This window comes from Sceloporus occidentalis, unplaced genomic scaffold, assembly GCF_023333645.1.
Source record: "Sceloporus occidentalis isolate IW3139 unplaced genomic scaffold, rSceOcc1.0.p SCAF_6, whole genome shotgun sequence".
In the NCBI taxonomy this organism is placed as follows: Eukaryota; Metazoa; Chordata; class Lepidosauria; order Squamata; family Phrynosomatidae; genus Sceloporus; species Sceloporus occidentalis.
In genome coordinates this window covers 40,429,704-40,449,352 of record NW_028316986.1, presented here as the reverse complement: position 1 = coordinate 40,449,352, position 19,649 = coordinate 40,429,704, and the positions used below count along the sequence as shown (strand labels likewise).

General features: G+C 43.6%; 1 protein-coding gene across 3 annotated transcripts in view; it reads left to right on the top strand.

Moving 5' to 3' along the window:
- HHIPL2 (HHIP like 2) overlaps window positions 1–17,624 on the top strand; it is a 40,193-nt gene extending 22,569 nt beyond the window's left edge. For all 3 annotated transcript variants that reach the window (XM_089528333.1, XM_089528334.1, XM_089528332.1), the window contains 4 exons: window positions 7,457–7,602; window positions 9,564–9,645; window positions 14,203–14,285; window positions 16,698–17,624. In XM_089528333.1, the coding sequence (XP_089384459.1) occupies window positions 7,457–7,602; window positions 9,564–9,645; window positions 14,203–14,285; window positions 16,698–17,080 (694 nt within the window). In that variant the 3' untranslated portion in view covers window positions 17,081–17,624. The remainder of the gene's footprint in view (window positions 1–7,456; window positions 7,603–9,563; window positions 9,646–14,202; window positions 14,286–16,697) is intronic.
- Window positions 17,625–19,649: the final 2,025 nt, after the last annotated feature.

Below are 19,649 nucleotides of genomic sequence, written 5' to 3'. Positions count from 1 at the left end.
CCAAGTCGCCCTGGGCCACATGGCATCGACGACATTCGTCACCCCCTGGGCAAGACTGCGTCTTCGTCCTCTCCAATCCTGGTTCCTCTCCGTCTTCTCTCCGTTGACGGACCCACCTTCAAAGTGGCTCACGGTACCCAGACCTATAGCCGCTTCCCTCAGATGGTGGCTAGACGGCTCCAACGTCTGCACCGGGATGCCTTTCCATCAGCCTCAGTCACAGCTGACGCTGACAACCGATGCATCCCTGGAGGGATGGGGCGCCCACCTGCTCGACCTTGTCGTCAAGGACAGGTGGTCCGCACAAGACAAGCTCCTCCACATCAACGCTTTGGAGATGCTCGCAGTGGAGAAGGCTTTGAGGGCATTCGAGTTTGCTGTCTCAGGAAGAGTGGTCCTCCTGAGGACGGACAACACCACCGTAATGTACTACATCAACAAGCAAGGTGGTACCAAGTCCAGGACCCTGCTCGACCTCACGCTCCGCATCTGGAACTGGTGCATCCAAAGACGTGTCCTCCTCCAGGCGATTCACCTTCCCGGAGAGGACAACGAGCTGGCAGACCGCCTCAGCAGATCTCCATCGGTGTGCCACGAGTGGAGGCTCCATCCCGAGACGGTCAGCGACCTCTTCGATCGGTGGGGAACCCCCCGGATCGACCTCTTCGCGACCAGCTGGAACAGCCACTGTCCCCAGTTCTGCTCCAGGAAGCGATTCGACGGATCCCTTGGAGACGCATTCGCTTTCCTCTGGACGGGGGAGCTCCTCTACGCCTTCCCTCCGTTCCCTCTCATCGTCAGGGTGGTGTCCAAAATGACAATGGACCGCTCGCAGGCGATCCTGATCACCCCGTGGTGGCCGAGACAACCATGGTTCGCATCCCTTCTCCACCTCTCCGGGAGATGCTTCCTCCGTCTCGACCCGCGTCCGGACCTGCTCTCGATCCAGGACGGACGAATTCTCCACCCGGACATCGAGAGCCTGCCGCTGGTGGCCTGGAAGATCCGGCCCTGACCGCCTTGCCGGAATCGGTTAGGACGGTGATCCTGGCTGCCAGAAAACCTTCCACCCAGCGTTCTTATGCCCTGAAATGGAGGAGATTTTGCCTCTTCCTTGACCAGAAGGGCTTGTCTCCTGCACAGGTTTCCACTCCAGTGGTGCTAGAGTTTTTGATGGCGCTTTTGAACGGAGGGCTGTCCCTCACATCCATCAAAGGCTACCTTTCTGCCATTTGTGCAAAATATCAGTTCGGGGGGAGGGTGTCTTTCTTTAAGGATCCCTTGGTGAAGGGCTTTCTGAAGGGTTGTGCCAACCTATATCCTCCTGTGTCGGTACCAACACCGGCTTGGAGCTTGGAGTCGGTACTGTCCGCTCTCCAATCCAAGCCCTTTGAACCCATGGCCTCAGCGGACTTGAGACTGTTGACTTGGAAAACCGCTTTCCTTGTGGCCATCACCTCTGCCCGCCGTGCGGGCGAACTCTGTGCCTTACGGAGGGACGAACCATTCCTGAGGTTCCACAAGGACAAGGTGGTCCTCCGTATGGACATCACCTTCTTGCCAAAGGTGGTGTCTGCTTTCCACATGTGCCAGGACATTGTGTTGCCCACTCTAGCATCCGATCCGACGTCGGACGAGGAGCGACGCCTACACTCCCTTGATGTCAGGAGGGCGCTGGCGTTTTACCTGGACAGAACTGCTGCCTCCAGCCGGTCCGAGAGACTCTTCAATGCTACTCGGAACCGAAGAAGGGGTTGCCCGTGTCTACGCAGAGGTTCTCCAAATGGGTGGCCAGTACCATCCACCTCTGCTATGAACTGCTGGGCAAACCTCTCCCTGGCAGGGTTCGGTCACATTCCACAAGAGCTGTGGCGGCATCCTCAGCATTCCTGTCTGGGATTCCTTTGGAGGATGTCTGTAAGGCTGCTGTCTGGTCCCAACCTCTCACTTTTATTAAGCATTACAGGTTGGACACCAGGGCCATCCGAGACGCAGCTTTCGGGAGGGCTGTGTTGGTTTCAGGGTTGCATTGATTGCACTACTGATGTATTTGTGTTATACAGTTTACACTGTTTATACTGTTGAATGTTGATTTGCACAACTCCTATGGGATCGGTCTTGCATGACCTCTGCTCCCTTCTCAGGTTTAGCAAAGTTGTTGCTGTTTTATCTATGCATGAACAAAAAGACTGACTCTTTATGGTTCAGGATGTTTATTTGTAATAAATATACCTTTGGTTTACCATAGCTTTGGTCTCAGGACACTCCCTCCGCCACATACCTAAGCTTGTCAGTCTAAACCCATTTGTATGATTCGCAGAGACCACGAAGAAGAAGGACAGGTTGCTTACCTGTAACAGTATTTCTTCGAGTGGTCATCTGCGAATACATACAAATCCCACCCGTCCGTCCCCTCAGTGTCCTGCTCTCATTGGCTCTCTTCCTTCGCCTGCTTGGCGGAAAAATTGCGGAACTGGGGAAAAGAGCGGGAAGGCAGGGGCCTTATAACGGGTGGGCGGAGTTACCGCCAAAAAGTTTCAATATGTTGCAGAGTAAAACTCTGCCCAGTGATTCCAGTAGGTTCCGAGCAGCACTGCGCAGGCGCAGTGAAACCCATTTGTATGTATTCGCAGATGACCACTCGAAGAAATACTGTTACAGGTAAGCAACCTGTCCATCTGGAGGGTACCACATTGCCAACCTTTTCATTATTGGGTCTCGATACACTTAGCAATAGAAAAAGAAAGTACATTTCTATACTGCTTATCAGTGCACTTAAGCGCTCCCTAAGCAGTTTACAAAGTGTAAGCTAATTGCTCTCAACAATCTGGGTACTCATTTTCGCAACCTTGGGAGGATGCAAGCCTGAGTTGAGCTTGAGTCCTTTTGCTGGTATTGAACTCGCAACCTTATGGTTTGTGAGTGAGTGGCTGGAGTATAGGCATTTAACCACTGCGCCACCAGGGCTTGAAGACCAATTGCCTAGTAGAGAAATAGGCTTGGTGATATTGCTCCTAAAGCCTCTTGTTTTTCTGCTTTTGGTTGCTTTAATTAAGCCACATTCCCTAGCTTTGGTCTTGACAACATTAATTAATTAACTAATTATGGTATTTATACAATGATCATGTAGGAAAGCAGGAGTGTCTGGGAGTACTTCCATGTGCAGATACTCAGGTAGCTCTTTTATAAGATACTGGGAGTTATTAGAGAGTGAATGACCTCAGGTGCAGGCAGATTTGATGTAGTTCTACCTTTTAAAACTTTTTTACCATGGAGGAAACCCTTGGAAAAAATATTCAGCCCTAAGGGACCTCTGTATAAAATTTATTGTATCTACAGTACAAAAAAGTATTGCTCCTCCCACTCAGTCATGATCTCACCCAGAACCTTTAGCATCTTCTCATGGAACCATAGGGTTTCAGGGACCCCGCTGGATGAGAGATTGTTAAGTAGCTGGTCTAGTTAAAGAATCATAGAATCATAGAGTTGGAAGAGACCACAAGGGCCATCCAGTCCAACCCCCTGCCATGCAGGAAATCTCAACCAATCTCATCCCCGACAGATGGCCATCCAGTCTCTGTTTAACAAAGACCTCCAAGGAAGGAGACTCCACTACACTCCGATGGAGTGTGTTCCACTGTTGAACAGCCCTTACTGTCAGGAAGTTCCTCCTAATGTTGAGGTGGAATCTCTTTTCCTGGAGCTTGCATCCATTGCTCCAGGTCCTAATCTCTGGAGCAGCAGAAAACAAGCTAACTCACTCCTCAATGTGACATCCCTTCAAGTACTTAAACAAGGCTATCATATCACCTCTTAATCTTCTCTTCTCCAGGCTAAACTTTTCTAAGTTTACTAAAATCAGCTCCCTAAGTCGTTCCTCATAGGACATAGTTTCCAGACCCTGCACCACTTTAGTCGCCCTCCTTTGGACACATTCCAGTTTCTCAACATCCTTTTTGAATTGTGGTATCCAGAACTGGACACAATATTCCAGGTGGGGCCTGACTAGAGCAGAATAGAGTGGCATTATTACTTCCCTTGATCTAGACACTATACTTCTATTGATGCAGCCTAAAATTGCATTGGCTTTTTTAGCTGCTGCAATGCACTGTTGATTCATGTTCAATTTGTGGTTTACTTGGACTCCCAGATCCCTTTCACACGTAGTTTAGTTCAGCCAGATGTCACTCATTCTATATCTGTTCATTTCATTTTTTCGCCCTAAGTGCAGTACCTTACATTTCTCCGTGTTGAAATTCATTTTGTTAGCTTTGGCCCAGCATTCTAATCTATTAAGGTCATTTTGAATTTTGATCCTGTCCTCTGGAGTATTACCCACTTCTCCTAGTTTGGTGTCATCTGAAAATTTGAAAAGTATGCCCCCAATTCTTACATCCAAGTCCTTGATAAAGATGTTGAATAGCACTGGGCCCAGTACAGAGTCCTGTGAGACCCCACTGGTCACCTCTCTCCAGGATGAAAAGAAGCCATCATTGAGCACCCTTTGGGTTTGGCCAGTCAACCAGTTACTAATCCATGTAACAGTTGTCTTGTCTAGCCCACATTTCACTAGCTTGTTTGCAAGAATGTCATGAGCAATCCTGTCAAAGGCCTTACTGAAATTAAGATATACTATATCCACAGCATTCCCTTCATCTCGCTTCTGGGCCCAATACAAGGTGTTGGTTGTGACCTATAAAGCCCTAAATGGCTTGGGCCCAGAGTACTTGGAGGACCGCGTCTCCCCATACAATCCACCCCGCACACTCAGGTCAGGGGGGGAAAATCTCTTGAGCGTTCCTAAGACTAAATATGTATCAACAGCGCAAAGGGCATTTTCTGTGGCAGCCCCGCAATCTTGGAACGCTCTCCCTGAGGAGCTCCGCTTAGCCCCCTCCCTGGAGTCGTTTAAGAAGAACCTGAAGACTCATTTATTCCGTCAAGCTTTCCCTCACATGTCCTGACTGTATTTCCCCTATGTACTGTGTGTTGCATTGTATGGATTTTTAGATTGATTAGAAATTTTGATTGATTCTATGTGGATTTTAATGATGTATAGTTATGCTGGTTTTAAGTGGGGTGTTTTTATTGTGAAGTTTGTTTTTTAACTTGTATTGTACTGCATTTGTATTGCTTGTAAACCGCCGTGATCGTGGGAACGGCGGTATAGAAATAAAATTTCAATCAATCAATCAATCTACCAAGCTGGTAATTTGATCAAAAAAATGAGATTAGATTTGTCTGGCATGACTTCTTTCTCTGAAACCCTTGTTGACTTTTTGTGATTATGGCATTGCTTTCTAGATGTTCATAGATGCTCTGTTTAATGATCTGCTCTAGAATCTTTCCTGGTATAATGTCAGACTAACTGGATGATAATTGTTGGGATCCTCTTTTTTTCCCTTTTTGAAGATGGGGACAACATTTGCCTTCCTCCAATCTGCTGGGACGTTTCCTGTTCTCCAGGAGTTCTCAAAGATTATTGCCAATGGCTCTGATATTACATTTGCCAGTTCTTTTAATACCCTTGGATGTAGTTCATATGGTCCTGGAGACTTATATTCGTTTAGATTAACCAGATATTCCTGTACTATCTCCTTACTTATTCTGTGCTGAAATTCCCCTATTCTGTCCTCTGCTCCATTATCCTCAGATTGAGCTCCTTTTTCCTTTTCTGAGAAGACTGAGGCAAAGAAGGTGTTGAGTATTTCTGCCTTTACTCTGTCTTCTGTTAGCATTTTGCCATCTTCTCCACGCAGTGGCCCTACCGTTTCCTTCTTCTTCCTTTTGTTGCAGACATATCCAAAAAAGCCCTTTTTGTTGTTCTTAACCTCTCTAGCAAGCCTGAGTTCATTCTGTGCTTTAGCTTTTATGACTTTATACCTACATGTGCTCGCTATTTGTTTGAATTCCTCTTTGGTGATTTCCCTGTTTTTCCATTTCTTATATATGTTCCGTTTAAAACCTAGCTCAGTTGAAAGTTCCTTAGGTGCGTTACAGACTGCCTGAAAGTGGTGGTCTGCTGCCGCCGCCATTAACAGCGCCGAGGAGCCCCAGCGGCCAAACTGTGATGCTCCCCGACGCCGCAAAAAAGAAGCACCAAAATGGTGCTTCTTGTTGCGGCGTGCTAATGATGGCACAAGGCACGAATGACACACTCGCGTAGAACGGGCACTGCCATTCTGTACATCCCCAGGACGTACTATGGTTAGGGGCATGCGTAAAGCACGCCCTTTCCTAACCCTAGTACATCCTGGGGACGTACTTTATGCCTGTGCGGAATGGGCCTTAGTCATCCATCCTGGTTTCTTGAGACATCTCCAATTTTTCTTCCTTATTGGAACTGTTTGAAATTATGCCTTCAGTATCTCCATTTTAAGAAACTCCCATCCATCTTGAACTCCCTTCTCTTTTAGTATTCCTGACCATGGGATCACCCCCAGTATTTCTCTAAGTTTACTAAAATCAGCTTTCCTAAAATCTAGAATGCGTGTCTGACTATGCCTGGCTTCTCCTTTCCACTGTATAACAAACTCCAGGAAAACATGGTCATTTCCACCTAAGGATCCCACCCCTTGCACTCCATTAACTAGGTCATCCCTGTTGGTTAGGATCAGATTCAAAATAGCTGATCCCCTTGTTGCCTCTTCCACCTTTTGGACAATGAAATTGTCTCCAAGGCAAGTGAGGAATTTGCTAGACGTTGAGCATTTTGCTGAGTTTGACTTCCAGCAAATATCAGGATAGTTGAAGTCACCCATCACTACTACATCTCTCCTTTCTAGATGTTCTAGAAAGACATCATCCAATACTCGGTGTGTGTGTGTAGGTGCGCACATACACAGGCACGCACATTCACCTCCAAGGTGCTTGCAAATTTATTGTGACTCCATGAATTTTATAGCGTATTCTTAGTCAAGGAATAGTCAGAGGTGGTTTTGCCAGTTTCTTCTCTGAAATATTGCCTACAGTACTGGGTATTCATTGGTAGTTTCCCATCAGGATTAACCCTGCTTAGCTTCCAAGATCAGATGGGATTTTGTGCCTTTAGGGTTGTAGGAGGCAGAAAATACTGAGGAGGGAAGACCTGAGTCAATGGATAATGGGGTAGGGCAAGGACAGAGAATCACTGGAGCTCCAGTTGTTGATGAACACCAACTCCAATTTACTAGAGTAAGCAATCAGGGATATGGGAGCTGCATAGGTTTCTTACCCCAGGGTAGTGGAATAGGGTGCAGGACTTTAAACATTTTCTAGCAATGAGAATTAGTTAAAAAAAATATGTTAGAGCCACTGTTGATCAAGCTTACTTCTGCTGAAGGACGTTAAGATAGAGGCTGGGGAGGGATCCATCATCATTTCCTTCCTAGGCATGTATCAGCAACATTTTCCCCTCATGCTTAAGCTCCATGGAACTATGAAACCATGAAACATAAGATTTTGTTTTTTCATCCAGTCGACTTATGGCTTTGCAGGAAGACGAAAGAACAAACAAATGGAAGAAACAAGACATTTGCATTGGCAGCACTGTAGCCTGTGCTTTTCCAGGGCTGGTCAGCTCTTATAGCAAATATGTTATCTCCTTTGCTGAGGATGAAGCAGGTAATGTTTGCTGCTCTGTCTCTTTGCTTAATGAAATTGTTTGATGGAGAAGATTGTAATAGCAGCCCTACTGCAAGCAGTATAGCTTTATGGTGGTGGTTCTTTCTTTTAAACAAAACAAAACATAAACCCAGAAGAACTTAGTAAATTATTAAACAGTATTTCCAAGCCTATTTATTATGACACCAGTGGTGTGATCATTAACAATCAACTCTTGTTTTTCTCCTAAATGTAAATACCGTAATTACTCGTCTATAAGTAAAAAAAATTATGTCCAAAAATTGATCCCAAAATCCAAAGTCCACTTATTTACAGGTCAGTATGGTAGTGTGATAGCAGCTCTTTCATATTTCCTCATGTTGTGCAGAGAGCAGTGTCATTCTCTCTTGAGCCAAGCAGAAAGAGTCCTGGGTGATTGATTGCTGTTAAACTAACAGAGTTGTTCTCCTGCCTACGCTGCTGCTGTTTCAGTGAAAGTTGAAACAAAAGCTGAAACTCTGAAGCAAAAAGTCTCAGTTAGAGTCCCTCTTGCCACATGCACACATACATACACTGAAGGAGCCTCCAAGTTTTACCCTCAACTTATCCATGGGTCATGGCAAAATCCATAATTTTGGCCCCAAAACCTGCCCTCGAGTTATACACGAGGTTGACTTATGGCTGAGTATATACAATAAGTGTGGAGGTAAGTGGGATAGTCTTTGGCATTACAACATGTGCGAATGGAGGAAGGTAAGGTTTCCCTCCCATATTGCGATTTCATTAAATATTGCCTTCCCACCCAACTGGGGGGAGAACCTCCCATTGATGCCAGTGGGAGGCTCTCTCTCACTCATTGCTGCATGGTGGTGGTGGTGGTGAGGAAATATTTTTATGGAAATCGTAACAGAGGACAGCTCCCTTCACCATATCTTGCGATGCCCACCGTGCCTATGTCCACCATGGTTATGCAACTAAATACTAGTTCTTGGGAGAAATCATGGGCAAGAACTATTGTCTCAGGACCCACATGTAGATATCCTAGAAACATCTAGCTGGTCATGGTGGGATGCTGGAGATTGAACCTAGTGGACCATTGGTCAAGTCATTTGTTACTGTTATGTGCCTTCAAGTCAACTCTGACATAAGGCAAATCTATCATAGGGTTTTCTTGGCAAGATTTATTCAGAGGAGATATGCCATTAAGGCTGAGAATGTGACTTGCCCAAGGTCATCCTGTTGATTTCTATGACTGAGTGGGGATTCAAACTCTGCTGTCCCAGAGTCTTAGTTCATTACTCAGTGTACCACACTGGCACTCAGGCTCTTCTAATGTGCATATCACATCAGGTCTGCTCAGCCTAAATCCTATCAAACCAAATACAATTTACCAGGCATATAAATTGCCCTACCACAAGTTGTGTAAGGCTTCTGTTTTTATGCTTGCCTGAAACTGTAGAAACAATAGAATGTCAAAGAAATAGATGCTTTTCAGGTTATAAAACATGGCTGCATTTACCTGGGAGTTTACAACTTGTGCCAGCCTTGATGATATAGAAAAGAGTTGGGCAACAGGGTTGGTCAGAGAACCAATGTTCTGAGGCCAAACCATGCCAAAAATGAGAAAAACAAAACCTGAGGTAGACTATGGGTTTTGAAAAATTGGTATTGTTAAATGGTAAACAGTGTGTGTGTGTGTGTGTGTGTGTGTGTGGGGGGGGTGATGTTGGGAGCTGCAACCTATTCCAAGAGGGAATTACTGCTCCTGGAGGCTTCCAGAAGAGAATGCAGTGGGGGGGGGGTGTGCAGAAAAAAGGTGGTCCAGGAAGTTTGGAAGGATCAAGGGCTACAAAAACACTCTTGGAGAGTGATACTTTGCCTACCTCTGAGGTAGGGGAAATGCAACCTACTCAACTATTGATTGAAGTTTTGCCTGAAATCATTCATGTCACTGGCTTTCTCTCTTCTTCTATTGCCTCCAGGTGAACTATATTTTATGGCTACATCTTACCCCAGTGCCTATGCTCCACATGGTTCAATTTACAAATTTGTGGATCCTGCAAGGTTGGTACTCATAGTATTCCTTAGTATTCATGATATTCCTATTAGGCAGATTAGGCTGAATGTTGATAGGTGGCCTAGTGACACTCAGTGAACTTCCTGGCTTAGTTGGGATTTGCACCTGGGTCTCCTGAAACCTACTCCAAAACTCTAACTAGACTGTAGTGTTTCTTTGAAAAGAAAAGAAAAGCAACAAGAACCACCCATGTACGCGGAACTAAGTATGTTCAGAAAATTGTTACATTACTCTTTCACAGCATAATGATTTATTTATTGGAATAACACTTAGGCTAAACCCAATTGTCAGTGTGAACAAGAGTAGAATTACTGAATCAAGAGAAACTTTGTATCTGTGATTATGTGCATTCCATTGACTCAATGGAAATAGACTACTTGGACCTTATTGGGCCTTAGGCTGCAATCCTGTACCAGCAACCTTGGGAAATAAGCACCATGGAACTTGATGTCTACTTAACTTTGACATGACTATTTGCTATGGGATTCTGGGAGTAAGATGGCCTGCATGCAGTGCACAGAGAGTACCTCTTTCTGGGTTACTATAATTAAATATTGCAAACAGCATCACAATTTTAAGTCTCTCTCTCTCTCTCTCTCTCTCTCATATATATACACAATACCACAGATTGTATATTAAATTTGAAACATAGGTATTGTTCAAAAAGTTTTATGCATCTGATGTGCAAGACTTGATTGAAAGACTCTTCTGTCTGCCCTGCTCATAGTATTGCAACAGTTGGATGCAGTCTTAAAGCCATAATAATAATTTTAAAAAACCCAAATTAGATGTAATCCCTCTCTTTCTGAATTCAGCTAGCAGGTACAGCTCCTTCCCTAGGACTTCCCCACCCACTGGGTCAAACCAATAATGCATAGTGCTCCTTGGTAGGGTGAGGAAAACAACTTGCCTTCTCGACCCTTGCCCATCATGGCTGGCCATCCGGGGGGGGTGCATTGAGGACGTTCCTTATGGATATCATCAGTGCGCTTTTCAGAGAAGGACATATTCCATCCTGTTTGAAGGAAGTGGCTGTTAGGCTGCTTCTGAAAAAACCTTCCCTTGACCCCCTGGATATGAATAATTACAGGCCAGTCTCTTTACTACCATTTTTGAGCAAGGTGATCAAGAGGGCGGTTGCTCTTCAACTGTCTTGGATGAAACTGATTATCTAGACCCATTTCAAACTGGCTCCAGGACAGGCTTTGGGGTTGAGACTGCCATGGTTGCCTTGACCAACGATCTGTGTCTGAGCATCGACAGGGGCAGTGTGACCCTGTTGGTGCTCCTAGACCTCTCAGTGGCTTTCGATACAATAGATCACGGCATCCTCTTGGACCGCCTGAGGGGGTTGGATATCAGAGGCACTGCATTGCAGTGGTTCCGGTCCTTCCTCTCGGGCAGTTCCCAGAGGGTGCTGCTCGGGGTCAGCTGTTCCAGTAAAAGGGAGCTCACGTGTGGGGTTCCACAGGGTGCTATACTGTTCCTGATGTTATTTAACATCTATATGAAGCCACTGGGTGAGATTATTCGGAGTTATGGAGCTGGGTGTTATCAGTATGTTGATGACACCCAGATCTATTTCTCTGTGTCTCATTCGTCGGCCTCGAATTCTAATGGCATCTCCTCTCTCAATGAATGTCTCCAAGCAGTAATGGGCTGGATGAGGAAAAACAGATTGAAACTGAATCTGGACAAGACAGAGGTGCTCACGGTAGCGGCCCCGAAACCAAGAATTGGATTGCAACCTCCAGTCCTGGATGGGGTCACACTCTCCTCTAGTGACTGTGTTCGCAGTCTGGGGGTACTCCTTGATTCGTCGCTCCTGATGATAAATCAGGTAAATGCGACAGTCAAGAGCGCCTGTTATCAGCTTCAGCTGATACGCCAACTGTGCCCTTTTCTGGAAGTAAGGGATCTCGAGACTGTTGTACACGCGCTGGTAACCTCATATCTAGATTTCTGTAATGCGCTCTACATGGGGCTACCCTTGTGCTTGAGTCGGAAACTGCAATTAGTGCAGAACATGGCGGCCAGAGTAGCGTCAGGAACTTCAAGGAGGGACCATATTATTCCGGTATGAAAGTCCCTCCACTGGCTGCCTATTAGTTTCCAGGACCAGTACAAGGTGTTGGTTATCACCTTTAAAGCCCTAAATGGCTTGGGTCCAAACTATCCCAGGGACCGCCTCCTCCCATATAATCCTCCCCTCACACTCCGGTCCTCTGGGAGGAATTTGCTACAGCCTCAAAGATCTAGGCTTTTGGCGACCTCCCGGAGGGCTTTTTCTGTTGTCGCCCCCAGATTATGGAACGACCTGCCAGACGAGATCCGTCAATTGACATCTTTAGACAGCTTTAAAAAGACTGTCAAGACAGATCTCTTCTGGCAGGCCTTTCTGGGATAGATAACCCCGGCCTCAGGAACCCTCTTCTCATGAGAGTCCCCAAGGTCCTCCTTGGATATGCCACCGTAGTTTACTATTTTGTTTTGTTTTGTTCTGTTTTGTTTTTGTCTTGTAATAATGTGTATGTGTTAATGTTGTTTAATTTGTTGGTTTTAATTATAATTGATTTAATAATTTTTTAAGGGGGGAGGGAATTTTGATGTACAATGTATTGTATTTTATTGTTGTTAAGCCGCCCCGATTGACCTCAAAGGGAAAGGATATAAATATATTATTATTATGATTATTATTATTATAGTGGTTACAAAAGCAAAAGTTAGGATTACTGTGGAGCATGAGAGTATTCCTATATGGCAGTCTTTCTCAAATAGTGGGGCGGGCCCCCCAGGGGGGGCGCGAGGCTCCGTAAAGGGGGGCGCGAGGCTCTGTTATGCAGAGGTGTACTTATAACAATTTTATAGACAAATGATACTATTTACAGTCGCGCGGGGGGGGGGGGCGCGCGAAATGTTTTCTTCTTCCTAGGGGGGGCATGACAGAAAATAATTGAGAAGCACTGCTATATGGCAAGGGAGGATAATAGGAATGGCTACACCTAAAGCTCTATCTCTTCTCGATGTCCATGACCACTGCTTCCACTTATTACCAGTACTTGTCTTACCAGTTTATCAGTTTGTGGATACTGAGGGAAACCTGCCTAGGGCCCATCAAAATTTAGAGGAGGATTTGGACAGATGCTTATTTTGCATTTCATTTACTCTGAGCAATCCTTATTTTCCTTATGCCTGTTTGTACATATATAGCCAGTCAGCCTTGCCAATTATTCTAATTCCCATCACATCCAGCTGGTATGGTACATGTGAAAGGTGAAAGTTCAAAAAGGCTGCAATGGGGAACCCTGTCATTTCTCGTGCTCAAGGAAAGTTGGCTCAAGTGTACCTTCAGTGTACCTTCAGTGATCCACAGTCTGGAAAACAGATGAAAATGCATCTTTGTGTGGCACTTATTTTGGTTTTTATTTATTTTAAAGTTGAGACAGAGCATAGAATTCGGCTGAAATTCAAGAACAAGTCTAGTACAAACATGAAAGCTGTTGACAGAAGTTAAAGAGTTAGAGGTTCCAAGTAACTGCAGCCACATTACAAACATCAAGAACAAATCATATTTCATATCCTCTATTTTTGTATTTCTTTTTGTCAGCGGATATCCAAAAGACTAATGTATGAAGCGTTATTCAGAGCATAAAATAAGGAAACACTGCTCTCATCTTTCAGAGAAATACTGAGGCTTTCCTAGTACAGGAAATAACCCAGGAGATAAATATAGCCTGTATTTATGGCATTACTTCCCTGCATGGTAGATGGCTCTGTCCCAGGACTAAGGCATATTTGGTTTTCAAGGAGTTTTGGACTACACTTTCCATATTCCCTTACCATTGGAAATGCTGTTTGAGCCTTCTGGGAGGTGAGGTTTACCTGGAGGGCCCAGGTTTCTCACTCCAGAATGCACAGCTACCATGTATCATATGCAGCTGTGCCCACAAGTAGAGCAACTGAAATATATCAGAACATGGAAAGTTACTTTAAAAACCAATTAGCTATCCACCCACATTAGCTATCAATTTTTAAGAGTAACTCTTGGCTGCCTTGTTACTCAAAAGTGACTGGAAAAATTTCATTTTAGTATTTTTTTTAAAAAAATAACACCAAATGCTCCAAGGTGTTGGCTTGTGGTGCGAAGCATATCTTAGTAGGCCTTACATACCCTGTGGTTATATAAGTAATTAAAACTAGGTTATGCTGCAAAAGAAGTGAAGTATGTGGCACATGAGACAGCATTTGGCAGCAGTGGGGAAGATATAACACACAGAATGACTATTACTTACCTTTCACTTGAATTAAAATTGTGAGTACTAGAGATATGGGTCACTATTATATCAAGGAGGCTACCTATGAGATTTAAGAGAGAAAGTTCCTTCAGGTTTTTTGCCTTTCTTCTTCCATCAGAGCTTCATGATTTAACAGAAAGGTCAGTGTATATGAGCTAGATCTAGAAAGAGTGTGTCTGAAAGAAACCAAATCCCTCACCAAATCTCAGATGTCCACATATGATATTTGTGACTGAATCTGTTTTCTAGGAGAGCTCCACCAGGGAAGTGTAAACAGAAGCCTGTTCCAGTGAAAACAAAGAGCAAGCGAATCCCATTCACCCCACACACAAGTAAGTCAGCAGAGGAGGGTTTTTTATTTTTTGTTTTGATTATGTTGTACAAATATGAAAACACACCAAAAGGAAGGATCTGTTCGTTATTTATTCTAATAATTTATACACGGTCTTTCATCCTTATGGATACCAGACTGATGCACAATTAATACTTTTTATAAATACAAAATGTAATGAAAATATAAGATGAAATCAACAAATATAGGTAAGAGGTAGACAATACAATAAAAGAAACAATACAATAAATGGAACTGCTGACCTTTAAATGTCTGGACAAACAGCTCCACTGTGGAAAAGGAATGGAAAGGGAAAACCTGGTCTAGATGGCTTTACTGCAGAGTTATATAAAGGCATTTAAAGAGGTTCTTGTTCTTCATTTATTAAAGTTTTATACTAACAAACGTATAGGCAGTTAAGATTACAGGTAGCTAGAAGCACACAAGGCTGATATCCATAGCAGATAGATATCCAGTCTCTTGGCTCTTTTCACCACATTTCCCTTTTCAATTGGAATGTAAAAACATTTACACTCAACTACATTAAATAAATAAAATAATACATTTACTTATTCTTGGTTATATTTATCTGAGCCAGACAGGTAGGCAAAAGGAAAATTTGCTACTAAGGGTCCTAAATATAATTCATTATACAGTGGGTGGGAATTGTATGGCGCATGGCTTACATACCATTCTTAGGAGGGGCAGGTGTATTCCCCCCTCCAATTTCCAAAGACCATAAAAAAGCCACCAAGAGCTTTTAGAGCAGGTGGTTTTGCCCATAAAAATTGCCCGGACACTGATAAAACAGCCAAAATACTTTCTAAAATTAACTGGAAGTGGTCACCAGAAATGTCTCATCTCGGTGCTCCCTGCAAAATTGCATTCCCTGGAGTCATTATTTTAGTCAGAAATCACCTTTTTCTGCCGTTTTGAAAATGTTTGGAGAGACTGAGCTTTCCTGGGGCCTTAAAGGGCTCTCTAGGACCTCCAGGGGCCTCACATCATGAGTGGACCCCATGTTTTCCACCCCAGTCATAAAGCTTGGGTTAAAATGCTATTTCCAGCAGCTAGAATAGAAATGGGACCCCAAAGCAGCTGCTCTTAAAGGCTGGCTACAAAGAGGCTTTGTTTGAAAAGCTTATCCCTAACTGCACTTGTAAATGTGTGGTCTCACTTGTGCAAACTGTTCTTTTAAAAGATTCTCCATATGTACCCTCTGCTGATTATTTGAAATTTTGGAAAAGTTTATTCCAATATTCTCCTTTTGCCTAGCAGCCACTATGGCTTGCTGTTGCTGTGTCCTCCTCCTCCTCCTCCTCCTTCTTCTTTTTCTTCTTCTTCTTCTTCTTCTTCACTTTTTTTTTTTACTTTTAACTTTAAATTGTATTTATTTTTTTAAAAATGAAATGCCTGGGTAAACACTTTATACAGATCCTGAAAGGACTGGAGTGTCAATCCAGACATGACCCTAGGACAGTGGTTCCCAACCTGTGGGTCGGGACCCCTTTGGGGGATCGAATGACCCTTTCACAGGGGTCACCTAAGACCATCGAAAAACACATATTTGCATGTAGCGATGAAAATAATTGTATGGTTGGGGGTCACCACAACATGAGGAACTGTATTAAAGGGTTGCGGCATTAGGAAGGTTGAGAACCACTGTCCTAGGAGGCTATCTATACATTTTGCTTAGCAAGGCGAGTATGCAAATAATCTCACTCGCGCATTCCTGATTCGCTGTTCACACTATTTTTTTAAATCGAAACCACATTTATGCACATCTCTGTGAGTAATGTTGCCCACACGTGTCAGCACTGAGAATAAAGATGGAGTCAATAATGTGGATGTGTTCGAAACACGTTCAAGACATGCAGAATTTTATCCTCAGTCTATCTGCACTGGTTATTCACACAGCCAATGGTGTGAATCTTTTAGGAAATCTCAGCCAAACAAACAGACAAACAATCCAAGATCAATTATCCTGGGTTTTGTGGGAGGGGAGGGGGTTGGTAGCCCCCCTAAAAAAAGTTAACGAGATACGTTCAAAATTCATCTTAACAACACAGATTCAACCCACATTCTACTAGGATTATTTACACTGTGAATAACCTTTAAAGCAACTGTCAGGAAGCTTTGGGGACTTATAGAGCAGTCTAGGAATGGTCAGGGGGTTGCAAAAATAATCCTGGGGATCATAAGGTTCTTACACAATCAAGGTGCCGCAGCAGAGAATGCTTTCCTGTCCAGTATGGCTCCTCTTATGACTTTGCTGTCCTACTCCTGGTGGGAAATGGAGGTGCTGGCGAACAGGGAACATTTTTTAAAATGCATTGTCCATTCTGCTTCAAGCTAAGATCTTTGCCATGTGAATTTACCTATATATATTTTGTGGGGGGCAATCTTCTCACAGAGACTGTCCTTGAAGTGCTCAAAGAACGTCTTACGACAACCCAGTCTCCCAGAACAGGCCATAACTCCACTGAATCACCCCCAACTTCTAGAAAGCCTGCATCTCGCAAAGACTCAACCAAACATAAGCCAGAAAAGCCAGCTAAGGCTGATAAAAAGCAGCAAATGCCACAGCTCCCCAAAGCCCAGGTGTCCAAGGCACAAAAGGAGAAGACTCTGCATGCGTCCAAGGCAGCAACATCCTCACCGAAGAGGAAAGGCTCACAGTTAAGGAGAAGCAAAAAGAAATCTCCCCGGGTTCCCAAAACGAGATCAGCAGCTGAGGTGAAAACACAGACAAAGAAGAAAAAGAGAAGGAGGGTGAACCTAGGAAGCACTCCTTGAATTTCCAATGCACATCAAGGAGTCAAATGGTTGGAAGGTAGATGGAATTTCTGGGCAACCCCTATTGCTTCTATTTTCATCTTGCTTAAGAGAATCAGATCAGTGTGTAGTTTTCATTCAAAAATATATACAGTACAATAAATATTCAACCATAGCATAAGACTGTCACCTATAACAGATGCAAGGCATACATTTAATTCCAAGCTTAACTGCCCCAAACAATGTCGAGGTTGTCACTTTCTAGAAATCTATCCCAAAAGTCCATTTTATCAGTTCAATTAAGTAGTCTGGTTACTGTTTACTTTAATGCTGTGACAGAAACTGCAGCTGTGTTAATGGTAATGGGTTGCATCCCTTGTTGATCATCATGGCAAAAAGCAGGGATTTGCATTTGTACAACAAGGAACACAACTGAGAAAACTGCCCAACCTTTTATGTTTTAATTGTAATAACTAGGCAGTTTTAATTTCTCTTATCAGTTGTAACATACTTTCTAAAGAAGACATCTTCTCTCTGTTCATTCAATTAAATATTATTGGATAAAAATAAAAATATTATTGGATAAAAATAAAGATAAGTCTGTTTCTTTGAGTCTCTTGTCAGACAATAATTTTTAATTACAAGAAATGTTCTACTTTCCATCATGAAAATGAATGTGCTTCTACAACACACTAAGGATTATGCTTATAGACTAGTATTTTGCACTTGGCAATTGCAAAGATGACAAGAGAACCTTTCAAATGTTTGGAAAGGTGAATGCCTGGATAGAAAGGGCTCTCCCTTCATTGCTGTTTACTAAACAAAGGTAAGCATCACAACTGAAGCTCCACTTCCCTTCTTATCAGGGTTGGAAAAAGCCCCCAGTTTTTCAAAAACAAACAAAAAAACTTTTGGGTAGGGTTGGGGGGTTTGACTTTTTACTATAGTTTTTTGTGATGTTTTCGGGCTATGTGGCCATGTTCTAGAAGAGTTTCTTCCTGACGTTTTGCCAGCATCTATGGCTGGCATCTTCAGAGAATGCTTGGCTACCAGTCCTGAAGAATAGCAAAATGAGGACTCGGCAAATGCAAATTGGAAACCACTCAGAGTCAGGGGCTTTCCAGCAGATGATGATTACCAATTATCAGACACTAATCCTCTTTTGCATTAGCCTCCCAGCCTAAGGCCGGCCATCAGCACAGAACAATACACATGCAAATCACTCCTGCATTCCCAGGCTCACACAGTATATATATATATACCCAACATTTTCCAGGCAAGCATTCTCTGAAGCTGCCAGCCACAGATGCTTGCGAAACATCAGGAAGAATCTCTTCTAGAACATGGCAACAGAGCCTGCAAACCCCACAAAAAACTATGGATGCAGGTAGGGTTGTCATAAGTCAGGACCTCCAAACTGGGACAAATGTAGGACAAATGTAGGACAAGATTTTCAAATGTAGGGCACATTTTTTTAAATGGAGGACACACGAAAAAATTGAGGCTTTTTTAGAAATGTTAATATAAATGCATGTTTCTTAGGCATGGTCAAAATGGAGGACATTTTGACATTATTCGTAGACAGATCTCAGAAATGTACTTCCCTTTCTGGCCACCCCCTCTCTCCATTCCAAACAGCACATTTGGGCATTGAACATGGCTTTATTTTAACATTGCCTCTTGCATATTTCAGAGGCTTATTCCACAACCAAACCCTTTGGGTTTAACACTGAACATGGGTTAACATGGCTATGCATATAGAACATGGTTAAACAAAAAGTGGATTTGCCCTCGGTTTCAGGTGTCTCACCAAGTATACTTCTCAGAAGTGTGTACTTGGTCAAGGGACTGGTTTTTCTTCATTTTGACTTGTTTTGTCTGTATTCCTCCCGACTAAATAAAGAAGACATGAAAGGGAGTTAATGGGTACAAGTTGTTAAACAAAAAAGTCTTGTGAGACTCTGTAGGCAGGAGGTGCACCATGTTAAGAACTGCATTAAGCACACTTAGGCTGCTGCCACACTACTTTCACTCTCATCACTCCATCCTATGGAATCCTGGGATTTGTAGTTTGTTGTGGTGCCAGGGCTGGGCTTTGAAATCTCAGGCATAAGAGAGGCAAAAGGCTTGGGCTGCATCTACACTGGAGAAATAATCTGGTTTGAGACCACTTTAACTGCCTTGGCTGAATGCTATGGAATTCTGGGAATGGTGGTCTGTTCCAGCACCACAGCAGAATGGCAGTTAAACCCCTGGAAAGCTCTCTGACCAAGGTGACCAATGCCCTCACCCCAAAATGTAGGGCACCCAAGCAAAAAAATGTAGGACATGGCCAACAATAAAAGCTAAAAACACCCATGTAATTATAAATCCATGCTTCTTAGCCATGATCCAAATGGAGGACATTTTGAAATTTGACAGAAGAGGGCATGTCCTGGAAAAGGAGGAGGATGCCTGGTCACATTGTCTCTGGTCCAAAATACACTGTAGAAATAAAACAATGCTGGACTGAAATGCCCAGAGTTCCTCACCAAAGCTGCATCCACACTGAGGAAATAATCCAGTTCGAGAGTGACTTAACTGTCCTGGG